This window comes from Ranitomeya imitator, chromosome 10 (genome assembly GCF_032444005.1).
Source record: "Ranitomeya imitator isolate aRanImi1 chromosome 10, aRanImi1.pri, whole genome shotgun sequence".
In the NCBI taxonomy this organism is placed as follows: Eukaryota; Metazoa; Chordata; class Amphibia; order Anura; family Dendrobatidae; genus Ranitomeya; species Ranitomeya imitator.
In genome coordinates, this window is record NC_091291.1 from 31802963 (window position 1) to 31828863 (window position 25901).

Sequence of the window (25901 nt, forward strand, 5' to 3'; positions counted from 1 at the left end):
AAAGGAGAAAGCATTTTAACACGAGGCCCCTTCGCGACGCACCAAACTCCCGTTATTACAGCTGCGGACACATCTGCAATACTGATCATGGCCTCCAGGTGGTGCTGCTGCTCTGCAGTTCATGATAAAAAGCAACTATTACATGGGCACAATACAGCGTTTAAAGGGAATATATATATATATATATATATATATATATATATATATATATATATATATATATATATATATATATACCGATGACCAAATGTAAAATGCTTTCTCATTCCGGTGACACCGGTCTAGTTTTCCGGACTGACCTGGGAAAAAGCCTCTTTACTGTACGGGCCGGTGCCGGCATCTCCAGGAGATGACCGCGGTTCACCCCAGCGTCCAGTCCCACGGCACGACGCTACCGCTAACGACCCGCCATGCCGCCTGGTACACAACGCACGCTGTAACCATTTTCCCTTTACTTAAATAACGGAATTCATCTTCCAAAAAAAAAAAAAAAAGGTGCAAACTCAGCAATGTCAAAAATTAAAAACCCCCCGTAATAATCCACCGAAATCCGGGAGAGGCGGCGGCGGATGGGAGAGGATGGGCTTACATTCTATGACTACTGTCCTCACCCCCAGAACGGTAAGGGGGCACGACTTCAAGTATTAAATTAAAAAGAGGCTTATTAAAAAGGCACGTGTTTAATGCAAAAAGTAAAAAAAAAAAAAATAAAAAAATAAAGAGGAGAGGGGGGGTAGACGTCATCTCAAAAACTGTCCCCAGAGGCCACGTAAGAGCAGTTTCCGTGGAGCGTGGTGGAGTCCCTGATGGAGGCGCTCGCTCTTGAGCTTTGCCGTCAATGCTGGAGTGAACCCGGGGTGGAGTTTGTGCTTCCAGACGAGTTTGTGAAAGCGTCAGGACTGCGAGAGACGGTCCTAAGAGTATCGGAGGTAGACAAAAGTGGCAGTGAGGAGACCGGCTACGAAGACCCCGACGGTCTGCAAGGTCGGCGTCCCAAAGTAAGACAGAAGCCCCTCCTGTGGAGAGAACAAAATAATTAGAGAAGTAGTGAGGATCGGTGTTCTGGGGCTAAGAACCAAGAGCGACACAGACAGGAGGGGAAACGAGCGACGGGATCGGCCCGAAAACCTCCAGCAACAAGATAAGCACTATATGGAGAAAAGGACGAGCGGGGACGCATAATCACTGAGCCAGGTTTACCATTCAGCCCTACTGCCCCCAGATGTATACACGCCACCCGACCCCTCAGCTGCCCCCGGATATATATATATATACGCCACCCGACCCCTCAGCTGCCCCCAGATGTATACACGCCACCCGACCCCTCAGCTGCCCCCAGATGTATACACGCCATCCGACCCCTCAGCTGCCCCCGGATGTATATACGCCATCCGGCCCCTCAGCTGCCCCCGGATGTATACACGCCATCCGACCCCTCAGCTGCCCCCGGATGTATACACGCCACCCGACCCCTCAGCTGCCCCCGGATATATATATACGCCACCCGACCCCTCAGCTGCCCCCGGATATATATATATACGCCACCCGACCCCTCAGCTGCCCCCAGATGTATACACGCTACCCGACCCCTCAGCTGCCCCCGGATGTATACACGCCACCCGACCCCTCAGCTGCCCCCGGATGTATATACGCCATCCGGCCCCTCAGCTGCCCCCGGATGTATACACGCCACCCGACCCCTCAGCTGCCCCCGTATGTATACACGCCACCCGACCCCTCAGCTGCCCCCGGATGTATACACGCCACCCGACCCCTCAGCTGCCCCCGGATGTATACACGCCACCCGACCCCTCAGCTGCCCCCGGATGTATACACCCCACCCGACCCCTCAGCTGCCCCCGGATATATACACGCCATCCGACCCCTCAGCTGCCCCCAGATGTATACACGCCACCCGACCCCTCAGCTGCCCCCGGATATATATATACGCCATCCGACCCCTCAGCTGCCCCCGGATGTATACACGCCACCCGACCCCTCAGCTGCCCCCGGATATATATATACGCCACCCGACCCCTCAGCTGCCCCCGGATATATATATACGCCACCCGACCCCTCAGCTGCCCCCAGATGTATACACGCTACCCGACCCCTCAGCTGCCCCCGGATGTATACACGCCACCCGACCCCTCAGCTGCCCCCGGATGTATATACGCCATCCGGCCCCTCAGCTGCCCCCGGATGTATACACGCCACCCGACCCCTCAGCTGCCCCCGGATGTATACACGCCACCCGACCCCTCAGCTGCCCCCGGATGTATACACGCCACCCGACCCCTCAGCTGCCCCCGGATGTATACACGCCACCCGACCCCTCAGCTGCCCCCGGATGTATACACCCCACCCGACCCCTCAGCTGCCCCCGGATATATACACGCCATCCGACCCCTCAGCTGCCCCCAGATGTATACACGCCACCCGACCCCTCAGCTGCCCCCGGATGTATACACGCCATCCGACCCCTCAGCTGCCCCCGGATATATATACGCCATCCGACCCCTCAGCTGCCCCCGATGTATATACGCCAGCCGACCCCTCAGCTGCCCCCGGATATATATATATATATACACGCCACCCGACCCCTCAGCTGCCCCCGGATGTATACACGCCACCCGACCCCTCAGCTGCCCCCGGATGTATACACGCCATCCGACCCCTCAGCTGCCCCCGAATATATATACGCCATCCGACCCCTCAGCTGCCCCCGATGTATATACGCCAGCCGACCCCTCAGCTGCCCCCGGATATATATATACGCCATCCGACCCCTCAGCTGCCCCCGGATGTATACACGCCACCCGACCCCTCAGCTGCCCCCGGATGTATACACGCCACCCGACCCCTCAGCTGCCCCCGATGTATATACGCCAGCCGACCCCTCAGCTGCCCCCGGATATATATATACGCCACCCGACCCCTCAGCTGCCCCCGGATGTATACACGCCACCCGACCACTCATCTACCCCCGGATGTATACACGCCACCCGACCCCTCAGCTGCCCCCGATGTATATACGCCAGCCGACCCCTCAGCTGCCCCCGGATGTATATACGCCAGCCGACCCCTCAGCTGCCCCCGGATATATATATATATATATATACACGCCACCCGACCCCTCAGCTGCCCCCGGATGTATACACGCCACCCGACCCCTCAGCTGCCCCCGGATGTATACACGCCATCCGACCCCTCAGCTGCCCCCGATGTATATACGCCAGCCGACCCCTCAGCTGCCCCCGGATATATATACGCCATCCGACCCCTCAGCTGCCCCCGGATGTACACACGCCATCCGACCCCTCAGCTGCCCCCGGATGTATATACGCCATCCGGCCCCTCAGCTGCCCCCGGATGTATACACGCCACCCGACCCCTCAGCTGCCCCCGGATGTATACACGCCACCCGACCCCTCAGCTGCCCCCGGATGTATACACGCCACCCGACCCCTCAGCTGCCCCCGGATGTATACACGCCACCCGACCCCTCAGCTGCCCCCGGATATATACACGCCATCCGACCCCTCAGCTGCCCCCGGATGTATACACGCCACCCGACCCCTCAGCTGCCCCCGGATGTATACACGCCACCCGACCCCTCAGCTGCCCCCGGATGTATACACGCCATCCGACCCCTCAGCTGCCCCCGGATATATATACGCCATCCGACCCCTCAGCTGCCCCCGATGTATATACGCCAGCCGACCCCTCAGCTGCCCCCGGATATATATATACGCCACCCGACCCCTCAGCTGCCCCCGGATGTATACACGCCAGCCGACCCCTCATCTGCCCCCGGATGTATACACGCCACCCGACCCCTCAGCTGCCCCCGGATGTATACACGCCATCCGACCCCTCAGCTGCCCCCGATGTATATACGCCAGCCGACCCCTCAGCTGCCCCCGGATATATATATATATACACGCCACCCGACCCCTCAGCTGCCCCCGGATGTATACACGCCACCCGACCCCTCAGCTGCCCCCGGATGTATACACGCCATCCGACCCCTCAGCTGCCCCCGATGTATATACGCCAGCCGACCCCTCAGCTGCCCCCGGATATATATATACGCCACCCGACCCCTCAGCTGCCCCCGGATGTATACACGCCACCCGACCCTCATCTGCCCCCGGATGTATACACGCCACCCGACCCCTCAGCTGCCCCCGGATGTATACACGCCACCCGACCCCTCAGCTGCCCCCGGATATATATATATACGCCACCCGACCCCTCAGCTGCCCCCGGATGTATACACGCCAGCCGACCCCTCAGCTGCCCCCGGATATATATATACGCCACCCGACCCCTCAGCTGCCCCCGGATGTATACACGCCAGCCGACCCTCATCTGCCCCCGGATGTATACACGCCACCCGACCCCTCAGCTGCCCCCGGATATATATATACGCCACCCGACCCCTCAGCTGCCCCCGGATATATATATACGCCACCCGACCCCTCAGCTGCCCCCGGATATATATATACGCCACCCGACCCCTCAGCTGCCCCCGGATATATATACGCCATCCGACCCCTCAGCTGCCCCCGGATATATATACGCCATCCGACCCCTCAGCTGCCCCCGGATGTACACACGCCATCCGACCCCTCAGCTGCCCCCGGATGTATATATACGCCACCCTACCGCTCAGCTGCCCCCGGATATATATACGCCATCCGACCCCTCAGCTGCCCCCGGATGTACACACGCCATCCGACCCCTCAGCTGCCCCCGGATGTATACACGCCATCCGACCCCTCAGCTGCCCCCGGATGTACACACGCCATCCGACCCCTCAGCTGCCCCCGGATGTACACACGCCATCCGACCCCTCAGCTGCCCCCGGATGTACACACGCCATCCGACCCCTCAGCTGCCCCCGGATGTATACACGCCATCCGACCCCTCAGCTGCCCCCGGATGTATACACGCCATCCGACCCCTCAGCTGCCCCCGGATGTACACACGCCATCCGACCCCTCAGCTGCCCCCGGATGTACACACGCCATCCGACCCCTCAGCTGCCCCCAGATCTATATATGCCATCCGACCCCTCAGCTGCCCCCGGATGTATACACGCCACCCGACCCCTCAGCTGCCCCCGGATGTACACACGCCATCCGACCCCTCAGCTGCCCCCGGATGTATACACGCCACCCGACCCCTCAGCTGCCCCCGGATGTATACACGCCATCCGACCCCTCAGCTGCCCCCGGATGTATACACGCCATCCGACCCCTCAGCTGCCCCCAGATCTATATATGCCATCCGACCCCTCAGCTGCCCCAGATGTATATACGCCATCCGACCCCTCAGCTGCCCTTGAATGTATATGTGCCATCTGACCCCTCAACTTCCCCCTGATGTACACAATCTGACCCCTAGGTTACATCATCCGACCCCTCAACTGGCCCCCCGTATACATCACCGGACCCCCGAGATGGGGCACTTTTGGCACCCCTGTTGTGGTCATTGAGGGTCACAGGTCAGACCCCCAGTGTTCACACATTTATCCACAGGAAAGCCCTTTCTGGTGCGAGACATACACACAAAACAGAAGATCTGGGATGATGCCACGACATAGACTGATCAACGATGAAATCTATAGTGCCCATATAGTGGCAGGTCGCTCTGTGATGCCCCCTGCAGGGCCTGGTGTGCGGCTGTCATTGCCTTGGAGATGACAGTACACACCGCTCTGCATTGTCTCCCATTGTTCTCCGGGGAGGTGATGGCCGTGCTGGAGGCGGTGAGCCGGCACCCAACACTTAGTAACACAGGACACACGCCATAGTACACCCTGTGTACGCTCCGGCCGGCTGTATACTGCACGTGTGCTCATCAGGACAGCTCTGCTACTTCATAGGGAGGCACTGATTAAATATATAAACAATAAAAGACCCCCGAACTCACCCAGCCGCCTTGATCTCGTATCCACTGGACGACGTGGTCTCGGAGATAACCCATAGTCCAGTCTATGATTGTGCGGATCATTTGTGGCACGCGCGACCACAGCGCCTGCGGGAGATTCACAGTGGTCAGCCGACTCAGAAATATATGGGACTGCGATGCAATACCACAAGCGGCCTGTGCTCAGGTGTGGCGCCGGTTTTTGCTGTTCTGCAATCAGTGCCCCATCAAGTTGCAGTGAAGATGATGGGGCACTTAATGCAGAAGATCTCTGCTGTGGTTAAAAGGGTATTCTGGCCGAAGAAAAATCATGGCCTCTCCACCGCAAAGGCGATAACCGTTAGATTACAATCAATGCAGTTTCCTTAAAGGGGTTGTCCAGGTTTGGTTAGTCTGTGTGACTACAGACTTGTGGAATCCTGACAGTGCGCATATCAGGATATTCCAATGCTGGAAACAGTCAGGTGTGCGCCCGCTAGTATGATTTGCATACATGAGGTCACATATCGACTAGACTTGAGAGACCTCAATACAAGTGAATGGAGCAAGGCCGGAAAAGTCTAGTTGGAATGTGGCCAGAAGTATGCAAAGCACAAGCTTTGGGTCACATGTGATGGCCGACTCCCAGCCCCAGCGCACACTAATGTCTCATAAAGTGACTGCAGACTTCAGCCCCAAGTCTGGACAACCCCTTTAAAATGCTAGTATTATAGTATTCCGCTACAGAAATCAGGAAACGTATGAGTATGACGCTCACCTTAAGAACCAGTTTGCTGGCAAAGTAAAACAAGGCTACCACACGACCCCAGTTGAAGTTGCCGTCTGAAAACATTTCAGTAGCCACTTTTAAGAAGACCTCCTTGGGGGGGTTACCCTGGACCTGCTCAATCATCCTAGCCAGAAACAAGGCAGATGTCAGGTACATGACACAGGGAGATGGAGGAAGCCACAGATTACGGTTCAGGGATTGCAAACATGTAGTCACTTTACTGATGCAGAGGCCACACCATGCACAGGAGCAGGAAGACATGGGACCCCCAAACTTACCGCGTGCAATAGCTCTGGGGGGGATAGCCTGCCCCGTGGCATCCGGACTCCCCATTTCATACACAACTTTCCAAATTGTGAGCACAAAACTTTCATGTATTAAAAAAAAAAAAAAAAAAAAAATTATATATATATATATATATATATATATATATATATATATATTGTTATTATTAATGAAAAGTACTGGAGATGCTGCAGAGCGCCATGTTCAGCACCAAGTATGTCACCGACAGGGTGATAAAAGTTGCGCTAGTAGCCATCATTTCTATAAAATACATATTGAAAATAAAAAAACTAATCATGATGATGATGATGATAATATATAATAATTATAAGTAATATTATTATTATTAATAATAATGCCAATAATTCTCAATTTTGATATTAGCGTGACCGGCATTTTTGTTAGCATTATGATCAATAGCATTATTAAGATTATCGGTATCATTATTACTATTAAGATCATTATTATTATTAGCACCATCGTAATTACAGTACTTGCATTATTATTATTAATAATAAGCCAATATTTAAATGTTATTATATTTTATAATATTTGTATTGCATGTTTATATTTGAGATAGATAGACAGACAGACTGTGTGCAGAATTATTAGGCAAGTTGTATTTTGATCACACGATACTTTTTATACATGTTGTCCTACTCCAAGCTGTCCAGGCTTGAGAGCCAACTACCAATACAGTAAATCAGGTGATGTGCCTCTCTGTAATGAGGAGGGGTGTTGTCTAATGACATCAGAACCCTATATAAGGTGTGCTTAATTATTAGTCAACTTCCTTTCCTTTGGCAAAATGGGTCAGAAGATTTGACGGCTCTGGAAAGTCCAACATTGTGAGATGTCTTGCAGAGGGATGCAGCAGTCTGGAAATCGTCAAACTTTTGAAGTGTGATCACCCAACAATCAAGCGTTTCATGGCAAATAGCCAACAGGGTCGCAAGAAGCGTGTTGGGCAAAAAGGGCGCAAAATAACTGCCCATGAATTGAGGAAAAATCAAGCGTGAAGCTGCCAAGATGCCATTTGCCACCAGTTTTGCCATATTTCAGAGCTGCAACGTTACTGGAGTAACAAAAAGCACAAGGTGTGCGATACTCAGGGACATGGCCAAGGTGGGGAAGGCGGAAAACTACCACTGAACAAGAAACATAAGATAAAATGTCAAGACTGGGCCAAGAAATATCTTAAGGCCGGGGACACACACAACGTATAAAAAAACGGTCCGTTTTTGATGGACGAGAATCGCACAAATGTTACCAGAACAGTGATCCGTGTGCAGTGCGAGGATGCGATTTTCTCGCATCCAATGATCCGTTTGGCATCCGTGTGACATCCGTGTGACATCCGTGTGACATCCGTATGGTGAGATTTTCTCACACACTTGCAAAATGAGCAAATAATGGCTGAGCCTTTCCTGTCACCTGCCCAATGCCTGAGAATTTCTCGCACGTCACACTGATGGTCCGTGTGCTGTGCTATTTTTTCTCACCCCCACAGACTTTCATTGGCGATTCTCGGCTGAGATACGCTGACAATCGCAGCATGCTGCGATTTCACTCGGATCCTGAATACGGCCGAGAAAATATCGGATGATGGGAGCTGCCCCATAGATTAACATTGGGACGAGTGCTATGCGATTTTTTATCGCCTTGCACTCGTCCGTATTACGGTCTAGTGTGACCCCGGCCTAAGACTGACTTTTCAAAGGTTTTATGGACTGATGAAATGAGAGTGAATCTTGATGGGCCGGATGGATGGGCCAGAGGCTGGATCAGTAAAGGGCAGAGAGCTCCACTCCGACTCAGACGCCAGCAAGGTGGAGGTGGGTACTGGTCTGGGCTGGTATCATCAAAGATGAACTTGTGGGACCTCTTCGGGTTGAGGATGGAGTGAAGCTCAACTCCCAGATCTACTGCCAGTTTCTGGAAGACAAATTCTTCAAGCAGTGGTGCAGGAAGAAGTCGGTATTGTTCAAGAGAAACATGATTTTCATGCAGGACAATGCTCCATCACATGGCTCCTCACCTACTGTATCCTCACCCATCCCTTGTAGATTGTGAGCCCTCGCGGGCAGGGTCCTCTCTCCTCCTGTACCAGTTATGACCTGTAATGTTTAAGATTATTGTACTTGTTTTTATGATGTATACCCCTCCTCACATGTAAAGCGCCATGGAATAAATGGCGCTATAACAATAAATAATAATAATAATAAATCACATGCCTCCAACTACTCCACAGCGTGGCTGGCCAGTAAAGGTCTCAAAAAAGAAAAAATAATCACACGGCCCCCTTGTTCACCTGGTCTGAACCCCATAGAGAACCTGTGGTCCCTCATAAAATGTGATATCTACAGGGAGCGATATATATCAATGTGGGCACTATATGCGTGGTTAAAAAAAAAAGACTTAAAATAAAAAAATAAACATATACTCACCTTCCAATGGCCCCTTGTAGTCCTGGCGCCTGTGTGCGTGCACGCGGCAGCTTCCGGTCCCAGGGTGGATATGAGCGCAGGACCTGTGATGACGTCACGGTCACATGACCGTGATGTCATGGCAGGTCCTTCTCGCATAGCATCCTTGGCACCGGAACCTGCCGCTTGCACCGCCGAGGACAGGATGCGACGACGGAGGGTGAGAATAACATTTTTTTTAATTATTATTATTTGTAACATTAGATCTTTTTACTATTGAGGCTGCATACACATCATCAATAGTAAAAAGATGGTCACACAGGATTAATAGCTGCGTTAACGGAGTGCGTTACACCGCGGTCCATTAACGTTGGCATTAACCCTGTGTGAGCGCTCAGCGCTGACTGCACGGCAGTAAAGCAGCGGCCATTTCGCTGCCAGACTATGGCCGTGGCCGTTTTGCCACGACTAATCAGCAACTTGGATTTCCATGACAGACAGAGGTCGCGACCAATAAATATCCGTGACAGACAGAAAGACGGAAGTGACCCTTAGACAATTGTATAGTAGATATTTACAAGTCTTTTGGGTTGATTGAGAACATAGTTGTTGATCAATAATAAAAATAATCCTCTAAAATACAACTTGCCTAATAATTCTGCACAGTGTGTGTGTGTGTGTGTGTGTGTGTGTGTGTGTGTGTGTGTGTGTGTGTGTGTGTGTGTGTGTGTGTGTGTGTGTGTGTGTGTGTGTGTGTGTATATATATATATATATATATATATATATATATATACACATACATATATATACACATATACATATATATACACATATATTCATACACATATACATACATACACACATATACACACACACACACACTATTTTAAAATAGCATAATTTTTTTAAAAATGAAAAAAAATAACATGAAAATAATAATAATAATAATATTTAAATATAGTGTCTGCTTCATCGCTCCTTCCCAGTTTACATCAGCCTTGTTCGGGGGCCGTCTCTCTGGTTTTGCAGCTCAGCCTCATTCAGTAAGACAGATGATACCAGACATCCCATGGACAAGTGCAGCGTTAATTCCAAAGTATGAAAAAATTAGGGGGCCAAATTCTCTCTTTGGGTATGTTCCCATTGTGGGGAGGGAATCCACCAGAGCCAAGTCCATACCTCTGCAGCTCCATGTTCCCGTCCAGCTCGTCTCCGATCCTTCGGAGGCATTCGCACAGCTTTTTCGTGGAAGGATTCACTTGCTCCACCACTCCCAGCTCGGGAATTCCTGCAGTCTCCGTGGGCGAACTGCGCTGCACCCGATCCATGATGAACCTGATGAGGAAGAGGATGGATAATGATAGGACGGAGTGTAATCAATGCAACGCAAGAGGGGGAGAAGCTCAGGCCATGACAATAATAACGCAAAGGGTTACACCTCGTCACTACTCACCCACGCAGCAGCACGTCGCCCGTTTGCATGATTTGCTCTGTCGATACGCCTGCGATGGGAGAGGAAAAAAAAAAAAAAGAAGATTGTCAAGATTGTAGGAAACAAGATTATGGCATAAATAAGTATCCCGTGGATCTAAACCCCTCATAGGCGGTGGTGCGAGACGTTAGACAACTGGCGAGGAAACGGAATCGTAATAAAAGGTGCTAGGAAAGACGATTCATGGATTGTTTCCATTTATTTTACCCTTTATTTACCAATGTCCTTGGATTTTATAATTTTTATAATTAGGTCCAATTTTGTGTTTGTAAAATGAATGTTTTCAAAACAGGAAATCATGTCATTGTCATTTTTAATTGAATATTGGGGCGCCCTTTTCTGAAAAATCCGCACTTGTAAAAATTTGGCCAATTATGTTTCTGATTCTTTAGGATCCAAAACCATAAAAAATCTGTCATTTAAAAAAAAAAAAAAAAAAAATGAAAATTGCTAATTTGGCAAGTAATGGGTTAAACAAAATCCACAAATAATGGGTTTTCTTTCTCAATATAGGAAAAATAAGAAACAAATCTGCAACATAAATTGGAATTGTTCGGACAGGATCTGATCCACGTTTCATTGGACAAAATAAAAAATAACCGGGACTTGTGTCTCACATATACACTATTGTGGGACAGCGAGGGTCCCCAATTTCTCAGCGGGACAGCGAGGGTCCCCAATTTCTCAGCGGGACAGCGAGGGTCCCCAATTTCTCAGCGGGACAGCAAGGTCCTAATTTCTCAGCGGGACAGCGAAGTCCTAATTTCTCAGCGGGACAGCGAAGTCCTAATTTCTCAGCGGGACAGCGAAGTCCTAATTTAACAGATTGAGGAACTTGCAAAAGAAATAATTAAGAAAAAACTGGAGATGCTCCTAGACATTGTTTTCTCTGTTGCTCTTAGGATGAGAATCCGCATAAGAGGACGGGGCAGATGGCGGCGGCTGCTCGGCGGAGCTTCCTGGAATGAGTCACTGTCCCATCTCTGTATGTTGACGCACAGTCATCCGGTCTCCAAGACCACAGACGGCTCCCGTCCTCTACCTGGACCCCACCGCTTACACAGCACCGAGCTCAGGTTACAAAACTAAAGTCTGCAACAACCAGGAAAGAAGTGAGGTCAACTCCACTTAAAGGGGCTTTCTACTTCGTACAGACATGAAAGAAAAAACACCGGTCAGTGAGCAGAGACCCTGCAATTTTGCACAACAGACCGGGAGCAACGGCAGCAAAGAGCATGAGATGATGTACTTGAGAGTTGTATGTTAGAAGAGTCTCAGGAGGAAAAAAAAAGTCTCAGGAGGGGCGAGCGCCCCCGAGTAATCCGCTCTTCGTTTTATAGTTATGCGTTTCATGCTTTTGAGTCATAAAAGTCAACAGAGACTGGAAAGCCATAAACCTGGATGTGAACTTCACGTCTGGTTTCTGTACAAAACTCGAATTAAGTTTCAATGACATTCAGTTACATAAGAGAGGACGAGGAACATCTGAACTACGGCTCAGCTACCCTGGGGGTCCGCAGGAGGAACCATGGTCCGTGTCCAAACAGCAACAACTCCTGGCCGAAACTGGACGTATATGAGACTGCAGAGCTGCGGCCAGGAGACCCGCGTCCGCTCCGGACATCGTGATCCATACAGGAAGTTTAGGCCGGCCTTACTCTTTAGGCTAGGACTATAAATGACACCGATCGCTGGAGATTTCACCCCTGTACATTAATAAGGGGGGAAAAAATAAATGACAAAAATCTGTAACGGAAATTGACAGATTTAAAGAGATCCGTCACCAACGCTGTGCACAAATCTATGCAAAAAAAAAACAAAAAACAAAAACAGATCTCAATAAGTTTGGAAGAGCAGTAGAAATTTCTGAATTGTTTTTCTTTTTTTTGTTATTTTTTCACAAGCAGCAACGATTGAGAAAACACCAGTGCAGAATCCGGAGCAGGAATCTAATAATACGACGGAGGAATTCATGGTTGTGCGATCCCCGCAGATGTGGATTAACGAAGCTCCACAGTCAGCGAGCCGATAATTACTGATTTGGGGGGTGACAGACCGGCCGCGGGTCTCCCGGTCCAAATTTAACGGCTTCTTATGTCGCAGGCATGAAAGACGGGCAGTCCCGAACTACCGCACTGACATCACATCTTACGGTGAGTCCAACTGAACCGAAAAGGGAATTTTTTTTTTTATTTTTATTTTTTTTCATTTAAATGCATTTATTTTGGGATAAAAAAAAATATTGTAATTAAAGTTTCATTTAAAAAAATTGCTCCGTTTAGCTTATTCTCTGCACATTCACCTTTAGTACAGTCTGTGGTCAGACATTAGGTAAGAGCTTAGAAAACAACATATCAAAGGTAAGCTCACCGACAGATTCTTAGTTAACTCATTCTGCAGCCGGCAATAAACAGTGCCGACAGTTTTAATAATGGCCAATTGCAAACATGAACCATTCTCTCTGCTGCAGGCCTCAAAGCGGCATCATTGGAGGAGCGGCCGCTAACGGCGCGCTACGGACAGCTTCAAAGCAGCGCTTCACTGCTCTATACGCAAAGAGCTTGTAAGCACTGAACACATTCAGCCACCGCTGCTGAACGGCAGAAGAGGTCGTAACCTGCGCAACAAGCCATAAACATAATAAATAAATCCCTCCGTTCTCAAGAAAGGCTGATTCTTCCCACAATCACCTTGCAATGGTACCAAGAACACCAGAACCACCCTTTAGATGCCAGGAAGCCCCTAGGCCACAGGCAATTTAACAAGCACGGGCCTCTGAAGAGTACAACACCGCCTCCTATTGGCCACCTTAGAAAACAACTCTCTAGCTTTTATGTTATAGGCACAAGTTTGATTAGTTTTTTTTTTTAAATAGGGATTTTGAAGCAGATTCCGCTCACAAACCCTCCAATTGGGCTCCTGTCGCTGTTTGTTACTATGCGGAAAATTTAGCAAAAACATTAGTTTTTATCAATTCTGTTTGCAAAAAAAAAAAAAAAAACATTTACAAATTTCATTACAGAAACAGAAGATGAAAAGCTCAAGTGCAAAATCATTAAAATAGAAACAGACAAAAAACAAAACAAAAAACCCCACGACTATCAGAGCACACATCACAGGAATGGGGGCACGCTCACCTGCAGAGACAAGATGGAGGGGCGGGTATTCCCCACACTCCGATACAGACAGCGTGTGTGTGGGGGGATTCCCACTCCTCTACACAGACAATGGGGGGGCTCCCACTCGCCTACAGACAGGGGTATCCCGCTCCCCCCACACACAGAGAGGGCGAGGTTGTTGGGTGTATCCCGCTCCCCCATGCAGACATATGGGGGGTTTCAAGCTCCCCTACAGACAGGAGGTGGGATTCCCGTTCCGCTCCCCCTCACTGCTGTATGGTGGGGGGTCCCGCTCTCCTACACACACCGGGCACAGCACCTGGCAATGACGGCCGCTCGCTGCCCATTTCAGCAGCATCACCCCCTCTCCCCGGCCGGTTCACACAACTTCAGAGCCCTATAAACCGAAAGGTTCAAGGTCAGAGCGGCTTTTAATGACTGACGACTGGTCGCTGATACATCTCCTCTGCCGCTTCCTCACTGTATAGAGCCCCCCCCTGTACAGAGCAGGCCCACCCCTCCTGTACAGAGCAGTCCCCCCCTCCTGTACAGAGCAGCCCACCCCCCTCCTGTACAGAGCAGCCCCCCCCCTCCTGTACAGAGCAGCCCCCCCCTCCTGTACAGAGCAGCCCCCCCCCTCCTGTACAGAGCAGCCCCCCCCCCCCCTGTACAGAGCAGCCCCCCCCCCCTCCTGTACAGAGCAGCCCCCCCCTCCTGTACAGAGCAGCCCCCCCCCCTCCTGTACAGAGCAGCCCCCCCCCCTCCTGTACAGAGCAGCCCCCCCCTCCTGTACAGAGCAGCCCCCCCCTCCTGTACAGAGCAGCCCCCCCCCCTCCTGTACAGAGCAGCCCCCCCCCCTCCTGTACAGAGCAGCCCCCCCCTCCTGTACAGAGCAGCCCCCCCCCCTCCTGTACAGAGCAGCCCCCCCCTCCTGTACAGAGCAGCCCCCCCCTCCTGTACAGAGCAGCCCCCCCTCCTGTACAGAGCAGCCCCCCCCTCCTGTACAGAGCAGCCCCCCCCCTCCTGTACAGAGCAGCCCACCCCCCTCCTGTACAGAGCAGCCCACCCCCCTCCTGTACAGAGCAGCCCACCCCCCTCCTGTACAGAGCAGCCCACCCCCCTCCTGTACAGAGCAGCCCACCCCCCTCCTGTACAGAGCAGCCCACCCCCCTCCTGTACAGAGCAGCCCCCCCCTCCTGTACAGAGCAGCCCCCCCTCCTGTACAGAGCAGCCCCCCCCTCCTGTACAGAGCAGCCCACCCCCCTCCTGTACAGAGCAGCCCACCCCCCTCCTGTACAGAGCAGCCCACCCCCCTCCTGTACAGAGCAGCCCACCCCCCTCCTGTACAGAGCAGCCCACCCCCCTCCTGTACAGAGCAGCCCACCCCCCTCCTGTACAGAGCAGCCCACCCCCCTCCTGTACAGAGCAGCCCACCCCCCTCCTGTACAGAGCAGCCCACCCCCCTCCTGTACAGAGCAGCCCACCCCCCTCCTGTACAGAGCAGCCCACCCCCCTCCTGTACAGAGCAGCCCACCCCCCTCCTGTACAGAGCAGCCCACCCCCCTCCTGTACAGAGCAGCCCACCCCCCTCCTGTACAGAGCAGCCCACCCCCCTCCTGTACAGAGCAGCCCACCCCCCTCCTGTACAGAGCAGCCCACCCCCCTCCTGTACAGAGCAGCCCACCCCCCTCCTGTACAGAGCAGCCCACCCCCCTCCTGTACAGAGCAGCCCACCCCCCTCCTGTACAGAGCAGCCCACCCCCCTCCTGTACAGAGCAGCCCACCCCCCTCCTGTACAGAGCAGCCCACCCCCCTCCTGTACAGAGCAGCCCACCCCCCTCCTGTACAGAGCAGCCCACCCCCCTCCTGTACAGAGCAGCCCCCCTCCTGTATAGAGCCCCCCCTCCATATAGTGTCAGCTCTTGGGACAGGATCTTCTCTTTATTGACAGAACACAACCCAAAACAAGGAGAGGCTGGGAGTAGTAGTCCCACAGCAGCTTCTGAGCAGAACCCTCTATAGAGGGGCAGAGGCCCGGGCACGGCCATGTACAGCGCTCCCCTCCCCCACATTGCTGTATGCAGGCTCCTCACCTGCTCCGCCGCTGCTCTCCCTCCGTCCGCTTCTTTCTGGGGCTCCCCCGCTGGCTCCTTCGCTCTCTTCCTGGGGCCAATCCCCGCCGGCTCCCCGCTCCGCCATGCTTCTTCCTTCCTTCACCCACTGACTACCTAACTACGCTGCTGCCGCCAAGACACTACTACAGGGTGGCTCGCTAAACCACGCCTCTCACGTGACATCATTGCGTCGCTACGTCATGACGCATAGACGGCTAAATTGCAGAGGGCGCCATCTTGAGTACTGGCAAGTGAAGAGACCTGCTGTGTCATTGCCTTGCGAACTGGTGACGTCATCGTTACGTGTGAGGAGGGAAAACGAAAGAAAGCCTTGAGAGAGCAGTCACGTGACCGCCGGCTGCAGCTTCCTCCAGCCCCTCCCATCTTCTAATAAGAGAAAACTTATTTTTCGGACAGTTATGCAGCCGGCAATGCGACTGCCGCATAAACAGATTTATAGATAATCAATTTTTATTTCTAAAGATTTTTTTATTATTACATTTTGTTTATATTTTATGAAAAGGGAGCGATAAAAAATATATATGTAAAGTTCATGTTTTTATTACTTTATTTTCTTATTTTTTATTACATATTTTTATTAGATTTTATTTGCATTCTCAAAAAAAGGGACGTGATAAGAACGTATAATATATATTATTTTATTTATTAATATAGTTTATTTAAAATATTAAAATAATATTAAATTCATCGATTAATAAATTAATTAATACATTAACGTAATTGATTAAATTAAAATTAATTATTAACATTATTAATTTAGTTTTATATATATATAGTATAATTTGATTTTATCTACATTTTTTAATCATTTTTTAATTATATTTATTATTTATATTCTGGAAAGAGATGAACTTTTATGCATTTTTTTATTATATATTATTTTATTTATATTTACTTTATTTTATTAGATTTGATTTACATTCTATGAAGAAGAGGAGATATTAATGTTTATATAGTATTATTATTTTTTCTTTCCTTTATAAATGGACATCTATGGTTGGATTTCTTTGCCTGTGTGGATCAGATGAATCTCATGTCAATAGCACCTTTAGAACTATATTTCTGTATCTATATGTTTTATATATATATATTTGTTTATTTTATAAAAGTTATTATCTATTATTGTATTTATTTTACTATTTTTATAATCATATATATATATATATACAGTATATGCACATCATATATATAAATATATGTGTGTGTATATATTATATATATATATATATGATTATAAAAAATAGTACAATAAATACAATAATAATAGATAATAAAATATATTCAATTTTATTAACTATATATATATTCGGTATATGAATATACATATATATATATATATATGTACATATATATATATATATATATAATTATTAGATTTTATTTACATTCTAGGTAGAGGGGATGATATGACAGATTATATATTTTTCCTTATTTTGAAGGTATTTCTTTACATTTTTATTGTTAGTGCTATTTTTTAGGTATTTTTTAATATAACTTTTTGCTTGTTATTTTTTTTTTATATTCCCCACTGAAGTTGTGATTTTTGCTTTCTAGATGTTTGCGGACAATTCATGTATTGCAACTTTTTAAAAAAAAAAGTCTCAATATTTTTACGCAAATGTACTCCACTTCCTAGATTGATTTTAAAACTTTGAACAAATTTTGTGAAATTTTAGAAGAACGTGTGACTTTTTTCTTCTATAAAAGGCCCATAAAAGGTAAAAAAAAAAAAAAAATTAAGAGCGAATTTTATTTTGCGCATAATTCATTAACCACATGCGCCATTTTTGAGGAATACCGCAAGACGAAAAAAAAAAAAAGGAAATTGATTAAAAAAATGCAAATGATGAATCACACCCAAAAGCACGTTTAGAGGGATAATCCAAAAAATAAATATCTGCGCCATTCCTGCAATGTAGATGTCTATGCCTCCCGGCGGCAACTGATTGCAGATTTTCAGTATTCCATCTGGGTTCAGTTGATTAGTGGCTCCTGATTGGCTGAAACTGTCGCATGACATAACGTAGTGTGATCATCGGGCAACAGCGCAGGCGTCGCTAAAACACCAATAGTCGGAGATATCAGGGGCTGAAGTGGGAATCGAAACACACGCCTGATTTTAACCCCTTATGTGTTGGACTGGGGACTGAGCACAGCGACAAGACACAAGGTAGTTATACTGCATCAGCAAGGTATCTCCCAGGCAAAGATATCAAAGCAAATAAGTGTATAGTGCCCCCCCCACCCCCCACCCCCTGCGTCAGAAAATCTCCGGGGGCTCGGATACCAAGACCCTAGAGAACATGACTCAGGACGGTTTTTACCATCTCCTCTCACGTGATCACTGTTATGCACTGAATAACGGCGATCACAAAAAAAGAGGCCGGTTTTCCATTAATTTCTCTATCCTCTGATATGATCTAGCCTACCATAGGAGACTTTTCCTATTGGTAAATTTTGAAAATAAAAAGAATAGTAAATCAACCCCCCTTTTGTCACCCCCTATTTATATAATTTTTTCCATTCTTTGCAGTTAGGGTTAGGGTTGGGGTTCTATTAGGGTTAGGGTTGGGGTTCTATTAGGGTTAGGGTTGTGTTGGGGTTAGGTTTGGGGTTAGAGCTGGGGTTAGGGTTTGTTGGGATTAGGGTTAGGGGTGTGTTTAGGGCTATGTTAGAGTTGGAGTTAAAATTGGGGGGTTTCCACTGTTTAGGCACATCAGGGGGTCTCCAAACGCAACATGGTGCCCGCCATCGATTTCAGCCGATTTTTCATTCAAAAACTTAAATGGTGCTCCCTCCCTTCTGAGCCATGCCATGCAACCAAACAGTGGATTTTCCCCGCATATGGGGTATCGACGTAATCTGGAGAAATTGCTCAACAAATTTTGTGGTCCATTTTCTCCTGATACTGTTGCGAAAATATAAAAAAAAATTGGGTCTAAAGTAAACTTTTTGTGAAAAAAGTTAAATGTTAATTTTTTCCTTTCACATCGCTTTGTTCTCGTGAAGCCCCTGATCTACTATATAATTGTCTAAGGGTCACTTCCGTATTTCTGTCTGTCTGTCTTTCTGTCTGTCTGTCACAGATATTCATTGGTTGCGACCTCTGTCTGTCATGGAAATCCAAGTCGCTGATTGGTCACGGCAAAACAGCCACAACCAATCAGCGACCGGCACAGTCCGGCGGAAAAATGGCCGCTCCTTACTCCCCTCCAGTCAGCCCTCACACAGGGTTAATGGGCAGCGTTAATGGACCACGTTATGCAGCGGTGTAACGCACTCCATTAACGCAGCTATTAACCCCGTGTGACCAACGTTTTACTATTGATGCTACGTATGCAACATGAATAGTAAAAAGCTCCAACACCGCACCTACCTGCTTACCTGATGTTTTAACGGATTTTTGTATCTGTCTATGTGTTCCATTAAAGTTCACGCTTCCCACTGCTGAATTGGGGTGAGTGCCACATATTTTCTTTTCTATGTGCATATACGAACTATTGGTTTTCAATTAATATGCAGAGCACCAATACCCCTTTGCAGGCATGACGCCTAGCGCTCTGGATCCTATTTTTTGTCCTTCTGTAAATAGTATCATTCTAGTGCCGTCCTGTTCTACATTTCTATGCGGTTTATGAATAGTAAAAAGATCTAATGTTAAAAATAATAATAATAAAAAAAATGGTTATTCTCACCCTCCGCCGTCGCGTCCTCTCCTCAGCAGTGCAAGCGGCAGGTTCCGGTGCCAAGGATGCTATGCGAGAAGGACCTGCCATGACATCACAGTCATGTGACCGCGACGTCTTTTTTAACCTGTTACAAACATGGCTGGGCAATATACTATGTGGCTGTGCAATATACTACGTGGCTGGGCAATATACTACGTTGCTGGGCAATATACTATGTGACTGGGCAATATGCTATGTGGCTGGGCAATATACTACGTCACTAGGCAATATACTATGTGACTGGGCAATATGCTACATGGCTCTTTGCTGTATACTACGTCGCTGTGCAATATACTACATGGCTGAGCAATATACTACGTGACTGGGCAATATACTACATAGCTGGGCAATATACTACGTAACTGGGCAATATACTACGTGACTGGGCAATATGCTACGTGGCTCTTTGCTGTATACTACGTCGCTGTGCAATATACTATGTGGCTGAGCAATATACTACGTGACTGGGCAATATACTACATAGCTGGGCAATATACTACGTGGCTGGGCAATATACTACATAGCTGGGCAATATACTACGTGACTGGACAATATACTATGTGGCTGAGCAATATACTACGTGGCTGGGCAATATACTACGTGGCTGGGCAATATACTACGTGGCTGGGCAATATACTACGTGGCTGGGCAATATACTACGTGGCTGTGCAATATACTATGTGGCTGTGCAATATACTACATAGCTGGGCAATATACTTTGTGGCTGTGCAATATACTACATAGCTGGGCAATATACTACGTGGCTGTGCAATATACTATATAGCTGGGCAATATACTACGTGGCTGGGCAATATACTATGTGGCTGGGCAATATACTATGTGACTGGGCAATATACTACGTGACTGGGCAATATACTACGTGGACATGCATATTCTAGAATACCCGATGCGTTAGAATCGGGCCACCATCTAGTGGGTTTATAAACTTCTTGAATGTGGTTTTGAGCACCTTGTGGGGTGCAGTTTTTAGAATGGTGTCATTTTTGTTTTTTTCTGTCATATTGACCCCTCAAAGTACCGTAACTTCAAATGTGAGGTGGTCCCTAAAAAAAATGGTTTTGCAAATTTTGCTGGAAAAATTAGAAATTGTTGGTCAACTTTAACCCTTATAACTTCATAACAAAAAAAAAATAGTTTTCCAAAATTGTGCTGATGTAAAGTCGACATGTGGGAAATGTTATTTATTTACTATTTTGTGCGATATGACTATCTGATGTAAGGGCACAAAAAAATTAAAAGTTTGAAAATTGCCAAATTTTCAATTTTTTTCCCAAATTTCCATTCCATTTTTTTTTCATAAATAAATACAAGTCTTATCAAATACATTTTACCACTATCATAAAGTACAATATGTAGTGAAAAAACAGTCTCAGAATCAGTGGGATCTGTTGAAGCGTTCCAGAGCTAGAACCTCATAAAGTGACACTGGTCAGAATTGTAAAAATTGGCGTTAAAGGGTTCACTGTGTAATAAAAAGTTCTGCGCCTTACTTTTGTACTTTTGTACTTGTTGTATCAGGTTCTTGCTATTTGTGAGAATTCTTGGCAAATTTTCTATTCAGGAGTCTGAGATACCTGGCAGACCTCTGGGTTTCCCGAAAAACAATTACGTTATCTGAAGGGGAAATGCTCCATAAATAAGTAGAATATTTAAGAGAGAGATTTCCGGTCAATTATCTCCTTTCCCGTTAGTTGATGACACGCGGTGTTTACGGGTTTATTAGCACAGGTGATAAGCGGTGGAGGGTTATAGACAGTTCTTCCGCTTCTACATTCCGTACATTACTCACTCTCGTCTCGGGGTCATGATGACTCATGCTGTTGTTTGTGTCAGGTTTAGGCGCGGTCGCTAAATACATCTATTAGGTAATGTTTCCATAATAATTCCAAACCTGATGATAAATCTGTCTGTTCCTAATAACATTTGGCACAAAAAGGTTCCGTGCACCAGATACCAGCAGTGGAATTGAATTGTACTCGAATTTTCAAGAAAATCCGTATTCAGCAAAATGCGGATTTTTGTATAATGCGGCTGGCCACCATCAAAAGGTAAAAAAAAAATCCCTGTGCCCCCTTCACAACGCAACATCACCCATCCAGTTCTCATTTCATCTTATGATACCTGCCAAGCCCCCTGACCCCTGCCTGTCAAGAGTTAGGGGCAGGCTCTATCAGAAGGCAGTAAAATGGAAGCAGAACTGCACGTAATCAGAGCTAGCCTGCAGTGCAGCAGTGAGGCTACCACAGGAGGCAGCAGAATAGTCAAACAAGCCGGGTCAAATCCTAGACTGAAGCGCAGTAGCAAAGGAATAAGCAAACTCACGGTCAGAGACAAGCCAAGGGGTAAGTAACGGTTAGGAGCGAATAAGCCAAAAGACAGCAGCAGGTCCGGATGCAGGCATGTCAAAACCAGGGAGTCGGCACATTAAAGGGAAAAACTGAGTCAAGACGGGAATAGACGAAAAAACTGTAACTGACATCACCTGCAGGAAGCGGCGGCGATAAATAGCCAACCTGAACCCAGAGAGAGGCTGAGAAAGGTTAACTCTTGACATGACCAGACCAGGAAAAAGGGAAAACAGGACTCAAAACCCACACTGGATCGTGACATCCAAGTCTGATAAGGACCGGGACGTTTCTGGACATGCATGCACAAGGTCACGTCCCCGGCTGGACTTTTAAAGATGTGTAGTCACTCTTACTCCTCCTTAAAGATGACTTGTCACCAACATCAAAAGTGTCCAAAAGTGCCATTTTTTTTTTCGTATTCCCACTGCTTCAGGTAGAATTTTTGGAAGGGCTATGTTCCCCCTATGACTATACAAGTGGTTTGAGTTTTAAGGGTGATATACTCCCTTAAGTCTTACGAAGTCTTGCGAAGATGCACAATTGATTGAAAAGTTGAGCAACTTTCTAAATAGCCTTCATTAAAAAAATACTATAGTACTTTTGCAGAATTAATGTAATCTAGCTGAGTGACCTGCAAAAAAAAAATACAAATCCTCATATCTCCTGCTCCTGATGGCGCTCTCTGCTCTCTCCTCTCATCACTCACTGTTAGATATAGAAGCAAGAAATGGGAGAGGATTGTGCACAGATCTACATTTGATAGGGGGAGAAAGTGTCTACAGTGTTATAGAGGGCAGAGAAAACAATTTATAGAGACGGAGGAAAGCAGATAAGATTAAATAAATGTAGGATGGAAGCTGTGCAGATATATGAGCAGTGAAGACAACACCTCCGTGGATACACACAGCTCACATCCAGCCTATATTACTGGGAGACACACAGAGCTCACATCCAGCCTATGTTACTGGAAGAGACACCGACCTCACATCCAGCCTATATTACTGGGAGGGACACAGATCTCACATCCAGCCTATATTACTGGGAGACACACAGAGCTCACATCCAGCCTATATTACTGGGAGGGACACACAGATCTCACATCCAGCCTATATTACTGGGAGACACACAGAGCTCACATCCAGCCTATATTACTAGGAGACACACAGCTCACATCCAGCCTATATTACTGGGAGAGACACAGCTCACATCCAGCCTATACTACTGGGAGAGACACAGAGCTCACATCCAGCCTATATTACTAGGAGACACACAGAGCTCACATCCAGCCTATATTACTGGGAGAGACACAGACCTCACATCCAGCCTATATCACTGGGAGAGACACACAGAACTCACATCCAGCCTATATTACTGGGAGAGACACAGACCTCACATCCAGCCTATATTACTGGGAGACACACAGAGCTCACATCCAGCCTATATTACTGGAAGAGACACAGACCTCACATCCAGCCTATATTACTGGGAGAGACACACACAGCTCACATCCAGCCTATATTACTGGGAGGGACACACAGATCTCACATCCAGCCTATATTACTGGGAGACTCACAGCTCACATCGAGCCTATATTACTGGGAGACACACACAGCTCACATCCAGCCTATATTACTGGGAGACACACAGAGCTCACATCCAGCCTATGTTACTGGAAGAGACACCGACCTCACATCCAGCCTATATTACTGGGAGGGACACAGATCTCACATCCAGCCTATATTACTGGGAGACACACAGAGCTCACATCCAGCCTATATTACTGGGAGGGACACACAGATCTCACATCCAGCCTATATTACTGGGAGACACACAGAGCTCACATCCAGCCTATATTACTAGGAGACACACAGCTCACATCCAGCCTATATTACTGGGAGAGACACAGCTCACATCCAGCCTATACTACTGGGAGAGACACAGAGCTCACATCCAGCCTATATTACTAGGAGACACACAGAGCTCACATCCAGCCTATATTACTGGGAGAGACACAGACCTCACATCCAGCCTATATCACTGGGAGAGACACACAGAACTCACATCCAGCCTATATTACTGGGAGAGACACAGACCTCACATCCAGCCTATATTACTGGGAGACACACAGAGCTCACATCCAGCCTATATTACTGGAAGAGACACAGACCTCACATCCAGCCTATATTACTGGGAGAGACACACAGCTCACATCCAGCCTATATTACTGGGAGGGACACACAGATCTTACATCCAGCCTATATTACTGGGAGACACACAGAGCTCACATCCAGCCTATATTACTGGGAGAGACAGCTCACATCCAGCCTATATTACTGGAAGAGACACACGCAGCTCACATCCAGCCTATATTACTGGGAGAGACACAGCTCACATCCAGCCTATATTACTTGGAGAGACACAAATCTAACATCCAGCCAATATTACTGGGAGAGACACATAGAGCTCACATCCAGCCTATATTACTGGGAGACACACAGAGCTCACATCCAGCCTATATTACTGGGAAAGACACAGCTCTGTTATGTTTGCTAATGACAGGTGTTATGAAGGCAATCCAGAAACACAGTGTGCTTAGCGATCAGAGCGCACACAGTGATCTGACAAATACCCAAAAATACAAGAACGAGCTCTGAGACGTGGAAACTCTGTAGACTGCACACCTGATCCTATCCTAAACACAACTAAAAGCGGCTGTGGATTGCGCCTAACAACTACCTAGGCAACTCGGCACAGCCTAAGAAACTAGCTAGCCTGAAGATAGAAAAATAGGCCTGACTTGCCCCAGAGAAATTCCCCAAAGGAAAAGGCAGCCCCCCACATATAATGACTGTGAGTAAGATGAAAAGACAAAACGTAGGGATGAAATAGATTCAGCAAAGTGGGGCCCGATATTCTAGGACAGAGCGAGGACAGTAAAGCGAACTTTGCAGTCTACAAAAAACCCTAAAGCAAAACCACGCAAAGGGGGCAAAAAAAACCCACCGTGCCGAACTAACGGCACGGCGGTACACCCTTTGCGTCTCAGAGCTTCCAGCAAAACAAAAGACAAGCTGGACAGAAAAAAGGCAACAAAAAAGCAAAAAGCACTTAGCTATACAGAGCAGCAGGTCACAGGAACAATCAGGAGAAGCTCAGATCCAACACTGAAACATTGACAAGGAGCCAGGATAGCAGCATCAGGCGGAGTTAAGTAATGAAGCAGTTAACGAGCTCACCAGAACACCTGAGGGAGGAAGCTCAGAAGCTGCAGTACCACTTGTGACCACAGGAGTGAATTCAGCCACAGAATTCACAACAGTACCCCCCCCCCCTTGAGGAGGGGTCACCGAACCCTCACCAGAGCCCCCAGGCCGACCAGGATGAGCTGCATGAAAGGCACGAACAAGATCGGAAGCATGAACATCAGAGGCAAAAACCCAGGAATTATCTTCCTGAGCATAACCCTTCCATTTAACCAGATACTGGAGTTTCCATCTAGAAACACGAGAATCCAAAATCTTCTCCACAATATACTCCAATTCCCCCTCCACCAAAACCGGGGCAGGAGGCTCAACAGATGGAACCATAGGTGCCACGTATCTCCGCAACAACGACCTATGGAATACATTATGTATGGAAA

General features: G+C 47.9%; 1 protein-coding gene across 1 annotated transcript; it reads right to left on the reverse strand.

Moving 5' to 3' along the window:
- Positions 1-231: 231 nt before the first annotated feature.
- On the reverse strand, positions 232-16330 carry BAX (BCL2 associated X, apoptosis regulator). Its single transcript, XM_069741186.1, has 6 exons — positions 16123-16330; positions 10872-10920; positions 10598-10753; positions 6695-6830; positions 5941-6045; positions 232-1016 (listed from the first exon to the last, which is right to left on the reverse strand). Exons 1-6 carry the CDS (start codon positions 16226-16228, stop codon positions 915-917), a joined length of 654 nt encoding a protein of 217 aa, XP_069597287.1. The 5' UTR covers positions 16229-16330; the 3' UTR covers positions 232-914.
- Between the last annotated feature and the right edge of the window lie 9571 nt (positions 16331-25901).

Excerpts from the sequence above, each read along its gene's own strand:
- BAX (XM_069741186.1), bottom strand. The coding sequence starts at position 16,228 with ATGGCGGAGCGGGGAGCCGGCGGGGATTGGCCCCAGGAAGAGAGCGAA. Across the intron at positions 10,921-16,122 it reads GGAGAGCAGCGGCGGAGCAG|GCGTATCGACAGAGCAAATC; the intron begins GTGAGGAGCCTG and ends CTCCCATCGCAG. Across the intron at positions 6,831-10,597 it reads GGGAACATGGAGCTGCAGAG|GATGATTGAGCAGGTCCAGG; the intron begins GTATGGACTTGG and ends GTTTCTGGCTAG.